This window comes from Sinocyclocheilus anshuiensis, unplaced genomic scaffold (assembly GCF_001515605.1).
Source record: "Sinocyclocheilus anshuiensis isolate Anshui unplaced genomic scaffold, SAMN03320099.WGS_v1.1 scaffold105, whole genome shotgun sequence".
NCBI lineage: Eukaryota > Metazoa > Chordata > Actinopteri > Cypriniformes > Cyprinidae > Sinocyclocheilus > Sinocyclocheilus anshuiensis.
Genome location: NW_015537942.1, coordinates 18,484 through 24,794, shown reverse-complemented (window position 1 = coordinate 24,794; position 6,311 = coordinate 18,484). Strand labels below are relative to the sequence as shown.

General features: G+C 39.6%; 1 protein-coding gene across 1 annotated transcript in view; it reads left to right on the top strand.

Moving 5' to 3' along the window:
• Positions 1-6,311, top strand: part of LOC107663798 (membrane-associated guanylate kinase, WW and PDZ domain-containing protein 1-like) — a 38,070-nt gene that overhangs the window by 18,425 nt on the left and 13,334 nt on the right. Inside the window, exons 6-9 of the mRNA XM_016454131.1 lie at positions 53-250; positions 1,585-1,672; positions 1,819-1,870; positions 3,451-3,594. Coding sequence (XP_016309617.1) covers positions 53-250; positions 1,585-1,672; positions 1,819-1,870; positions 3,451-3,594 — 482 coding nt within the window. The remainder of the gene's footprint in view (positions 1-52; positions 251-1,584; positions 1,673-1,818; positions 1,871-3,450; positions 3,595-6,311) is intronic.

The following is a 6,311-nucleotide window of genomic DNA, read 5'->3' as shown; positions in this document are numbered from 1 at the left end:
ACACTCACACACACACACACACACACACACACACACTCACACACACACACAGCGGGGAACACGGCCATGCCACATAAAATAGGCCGGATCATCGAGTGCAGTCCGGCTGACCGCTGCGGGAAGCTGAAGGTGGGTGATCGGATCCTGGCGGTCAACGGCTGCTCCATCACCAACAAATCGCACTCGGACATCGTCAACCTCATCAAAGAGGCCGGCAACGCCGTCTCGCTGCGCATCATACCCGGAGACGGTGAGTTTGGAAATCATCGTCCCTCTCAGTAACGCTGCAGGGTTTCTCGCAGCAGACAGAGATCTCTGGAGTCTCTCTGGAGTCTCCAGACTCTCGCCGCAGGACTGGAGTTTTGTTTGGGCTCCTCTAGCACCACACACCAACACTTTCAAATATCAAAAAAGCTGTAAGGAACTGAAAAAATGTTTTAAAATGGCCTGATCCTAATTTGGGGATTAATGTGTTTTTGACAGTTCAAAATGGCGGAAATCGAAACAAATGGTAAAGTTCATGTATTTCCCTAAATTCTATTTTATGCCCCAAAACTTTACAGTATTTTATATCCAAATTACATTGTTTTTTTTTTTTAATTATTACAATTATTCTTACAATTATGCCATTTATGGAAATGATTATAAACTAAATGATTTTGTTAAACTCTCACGCCTCTACTGTTTGTTCTGGACGATTACAGTTCTGACAGGATTCACCTGTGGCTTTATACTTTGGTTTTATTGTTTCAGTAAAATCTAATGTATTCATAGGATCATCACATATTGATGATACCATCCAGTTCTGTGAAAGATGCTCTGACTGTTTATTGTGAATGCTGTTTAGAGGACAGTGACTGATCAAGCAGCAACAGCCTTAAACCAATCATCAAAAAACATCAGGATATTTTGAACTCTCACACATGAACGCATGCAATTCTCATGGGCAATTTGATTCAAGATGACTGTTTTGATTTTAAGAAGGCTATCATGGGTAAACACACACAGAGATGGTAGGGAGGTCAGAGATCAGGCAGTGCGCAGCTCAAATGTTTATGTACATGCAGATATATAGATATGATATGTTCTACCATTTTTACAAGAATTAGCCACAAGGTGGTGCTGTGATGAATTCATTTACTTTTTTGCTCATATTTCAGGTGGCTTATGGCCTAGAATCTGAATTCTGGAGTATGCCTGTATCTAGAGATGATACAGTACCCCAGCAGATCAGTGACCCTAACCCTAACACTGGTCCAGACACAACGAATGAAAAATAGTCAAGATGCATGGTCAAAACATCACAAAACCTAGAACAATCTGAAGCCCCATCAGATTTCAGCTTCTGTTGCGTTGCGGTACAGTCTCGACCCGTGCAGCTGCATGAAAGCCAGCAGATATTGGTCAACGGTACAGATGAATCCACAGCATCTTTCCCTTCAGGGTTGTATGTTTTGCTCGTGTTCTCCTCACATGCTCGGACCTCGATGACTGCCGCCTGTAGCTGCATTTCACGCACTTTCTGTACTGCAACGTGATTTAGCAGTGCTTTTAAAACAACTGTCTTTCTCTCTGCCCGAACAGAGACGTCAAACGCATCGCTACTGACCAACGCAGAGAAGATCGCCACCATCACCACTACACACACACCTCAGAGCAGCACAGAGCCCAGGTGAAACACACACACACACTTCACTAGGATCTGTACAACATTTGTATGGATGTACAGTATGTATGCCCTGATTTAGTAATGATACTCATAATAATGATAATAAAAAAAATTATTAGTAACATGAGTGTTCCTTTCTGTTCATCCAGCAGGAATAACAAACCCAATCAAGCTCTGACCCAACCAGCAACCTACAGTCAGGTGAGAGGACAGGTCTGATTGTGTGTGTTGTGTTGAGCAGTGATGCACACTAAATCTAGATGAAGAGGGACAGGTTGTGAAGTCTTCCTTAAACTGGCATAGAAATGTTTTCGGGGATCAGGACTAGTCCTACTAGCAGATTACTAGTTGGTTTGTAACTATTTATTTATTTAACTTTTGTTGTATAGTCTGTTCTTAAGGCTGAACTTGTGCCCAGAGTATTCAGACCCATTTTTTTTTTTATCATTTTGCAGCCTTGTGCTAAGATGCCAAGAAATCAAAAAAATTTGAAATTATTACTGTGCTCAAACAATACCAGGGTGGATAGATCAATAAAAACTGTAATGACTTCAAATTAAAAATACAGGATCTGCACTCACTTTTGTACTTCTTGATGATTTGTAGATTTATTTTTAATCCATAAAGCGCATATGAATCAATGGGAATGCTAAAATGCCTAAAAGAAATTTTCACATCAGTCTTCACTCCAATACCTCATAATGGACAAAACAAAACACAGATTTGCTGATTTATTAAGAAGACAAAAAACACTGAAATAACAGATGTGTAACTTTAATCCTAACCCTACACTGAAAAACACGTAACATGCACTAATCTTAGTTTAATGTATCACCTTAATTAGTTATCATTTTTAATTTATAATTTTTTAAAAGTGTAACAATGTTCTCATTTTTTAAATGTAAATGTGATATTAAATGGAAAAAAATGGATATTAAACACAAATGTCCTAATTTACATCTCCAAGATCGTATATCAATCTGGAGATGAGCTGAAACATCAAAATTGAAATATCAACAATTTAACATGATTGAGAGCACATCATTTGGCATAAAAATCAGGTTGAACAATTTTTTTGTTAGCAAATGACAATGTAACATATATTGTTTGTGAATTCCATTGTTGTGGTTCCCAGATTGCACAAACTCAACGTTTGATTTGGTGTGTTAGATGTGTGGAGGCGTAGCATCGCACGTGTTTTCTGATTTCAAACAGTGTTTATGACCGTCTGTACTGTACATGCAGGCAACACAAGTTTGGCAAGAAGAAACATGTGAGGTCTATTTCTAAAGAGCAAAAGCCTCCATCTGATCACAGTGCTGTCTAAGAGAAACATCTTACAGATATATCATAAAAAATTAATTTTTAAAAAATGTTTTTACACCTCTCTCAAAAAGTCCTGTTTTGCCTGTACATATGTGTACTTAAAGGGGTCATATGATGCTGCTAAAAAGAACATTATTTTGGTAGGCGTGGTTGACTCTTAACTTTTATAAAGAATATCTCTTTGGATTTGAGACTTTAGTCTTTGCAACTTTACAGATCTTCTTTATGCACCAAGAGCTTGTAACACTCCAAAGAGAAAGGAAAAATTGAAATCGCATCATATGACCCCTTTAATACATAATAACTAGGTACTAGCCCTGAACCTGCCCCTAAACTTACCCCTGACCCAAGTAGTTAGCTTATATTACTCAGTAGTCTGTTGGGTAAGTGCACAGACTGTAAAATGAACTAGTTGCCATGTTTGTTTAGTGATTTGGTTGTATTTGTGTGTTTAGGAGGCAGAGTATTACTCGGTTGATCTGGAGAGGGAGAGTAAAGGTTTCGGCTTCAGTCTGAGAGGCGGTAAGGAGTACAACATGGATCTGTATGTGCTGCGATTAGCGGAGGATGGAGCCGCTGTCAAAAACGCCAAGATGACGGTAAGAGTAAAATTAATTTTTCTTACGAACAATAGCTTCTGAAGACAAGCATACATTTTTCTTAAATGAAACAAATGTCCACATTTTTTCTTTGTACAGAACAAAAGCTTTTATTTCGATACATTGATACAAAAGAAAGAAAGGGGCATAAAATATATACGGCAGAATGACTATGTGACACTGTCATATAAGAGACAGGTTTTACCGCAATGATTTTATTTATAATAGAGTTTTAACTGGTTTACATGTTTTCTTAAGTCCATTTTATTTTTCTTAACATTTTAACATGTATATGTCTTTAAAAATTGTATGCTTGGCCTGTCATGTGACAGGAAGCAGGAACTGTATAAAGAGAGCAGCATGCCAAACAAAGTGGTCACTAACAGCTACCAAACACACCTGGATTGTGGAGTTTCCTTTCCGTGGATTTACCTTTCCAGATTTACTTGCAAGCTAGTGGATTATCACTCATTTTGGATTGTATATACACTGGTGGACTCACTTTGGGACTTTTTCAGCACTCTAGGATTCTTGGACTGTTTTTAGGGTATGGTGCAGAGAACTGTATGCTTTTAACAGACTGAGTTTTCCTGGTTTTATTGTGTTGTTTTAAAGTCCCGTGAACTTTGTAAATGCACAGTTCTAAAACGTATTTCTGTTTTATGTCATTCTTTTAATGCAGTTGTTCTCAAACCTCTCCATGAAGTACCCCCAGCACTGCACGTTTTGTATGTCTCCCTATATCTGACACACCCACTTCAGTAAAATCTGACCCCATTTTGAACTTTGTAACCCAGCCTGTTAGGCTGATCGTTACAACTGAATGTCTGTTGGCCTGCTCCTGGAGGACAGCACCTAAACTTCACACACACTGCAGTCCTCGAAGCAAAACAGTCATATATCAGCTGCTTAAACTGTTAAAATGAGACGTGAAGTATAACAGATTATTTCTAGATCAGCAGATGTTGTGATTGAAATGAGCATTGTCTTTAGTAATGACTAGCAACTGCAGACTATGAGGACTATCAGTCTATTTAGGCCACTGATGAATGTCTTATTAACCAAAGCCTTTGGTCCACTGAGAGAGCCTCTTTTGTCTTCCTCACTTGCTCTTTCCACAGCCGACCAGAGACATTGAGACACCAGTTTCATGCTGCTATGTCGAAAACTGTCCGGTCCTCTTTAAAACTGCAGACCCTTAAGCCTGTGTTATACTTTCCAAGTCCGCTAGGGTCCACTATGGTATGCGTGACATAAAAATCGTCATCGGAGAGTGTGCATGGAGGCTCTGAGCGGACATCCGCGTGCCTCCCATTTTTTGTGACCGCGCGTACTTGTCCGCTACTGCGCATGCGCAGGCTGTGTGAAGAAGCCCGTTGCTACTCGAACCTGTACAATCTGTCGATAAAACAATATAAAAACAGCCAGATGTGCAATAACTCTGGGCAATTCTTTGTTCACGTGTTTGTTTATTGTTCAAGCCGATCTACTACGCATGTATGGAACACGTCCGCTCCGCGGACAGTTTCGGTAGTATAATTGCAAGTAGTCCGCATCCGCGATGTCCACGTACGAGTCCGGATTGTACGCGCGGAAAGTATAACACAGGCTTTAATGTTCAGATGCATACACCAGCTGCTCATTTTGGCAGCTTGATTTTTGCTTGGTGTGTTGGGACAAAATTGACGGTTACCTACAACTTTGGCATTAGAAGCCTGTGTGTATGTCATTACTGCTTCATTTCTCTTTCAGTTTCCGTGTCCATCTCTAAACTGAGATTAGCATTCTACTACGAACAGTAGCTAATAGGGATGTAACGATATTAGCAATATCGCGATATCAAAACTGTCTCAATATTATCGTGGTCACATGACGATGTGAAACGATAGGTCTTCCAGGAAAAATAAAAGTTTTTAAAATATATTTGCTTTAGGCCATTATGTTTTAGCACAGTATCTGTCAAACACAGTATCACACAGTATCTGTCACACCGAAAGCACAATATGCTTAATCCCTTCATCAAGTCTGTTTTTGCTGCATGTTTCAAAGTGAAGCACACACTTGGTTAAGACGATCAGCTCGTGATCTGGTGTTTTCTGCGTTCCCAAGTGCGCGCTAAACTCACACCACATGCAGTAAATGAGTTGACTGCATTCATTCAGTGTAAACGGAGCCGTTCTGAGACGCAGAAAACACCAGATCACGAGCTGATCGTCTTAACCAAGTGTGTGCTTCACTTTGAAACATGCAGCAAAAACAGACTTGATGAAGGGATTAAGCATATTGTGCTTTCGGTGTGACAGATACTGTGTGATACTGTGTTTGACAGATACTGTGCTAAAACATAATGGCCTAAAGCAAATATATTTTAAAAACTTTTATTTTTCCTGGAAGACCTATCGTTTCACATCGTCATGTGACCACGATAATATTGAGACAGTTTTGATATCGCGATATTGCTAATATCGTTACATCCCTATTAGCTACTGTTCGTAGTAGAATGCTAATCTCAGTTTAGAGATGGACACGGAAACTGAAAGAGAAATGAAGCAGTAATGACATACACACAGGCTTCTAATGCCAAAGTTGTAGGTAACCGTCAATTTTGTCCCAACACACCAAGCAAAAATCAAGCTGCCAAAATGAGCAGCTGGTGTATGCATCTGAACATTAAAGCCTGTGTTATACTTTCCGCGCGTACAATCCGGACTCGTACG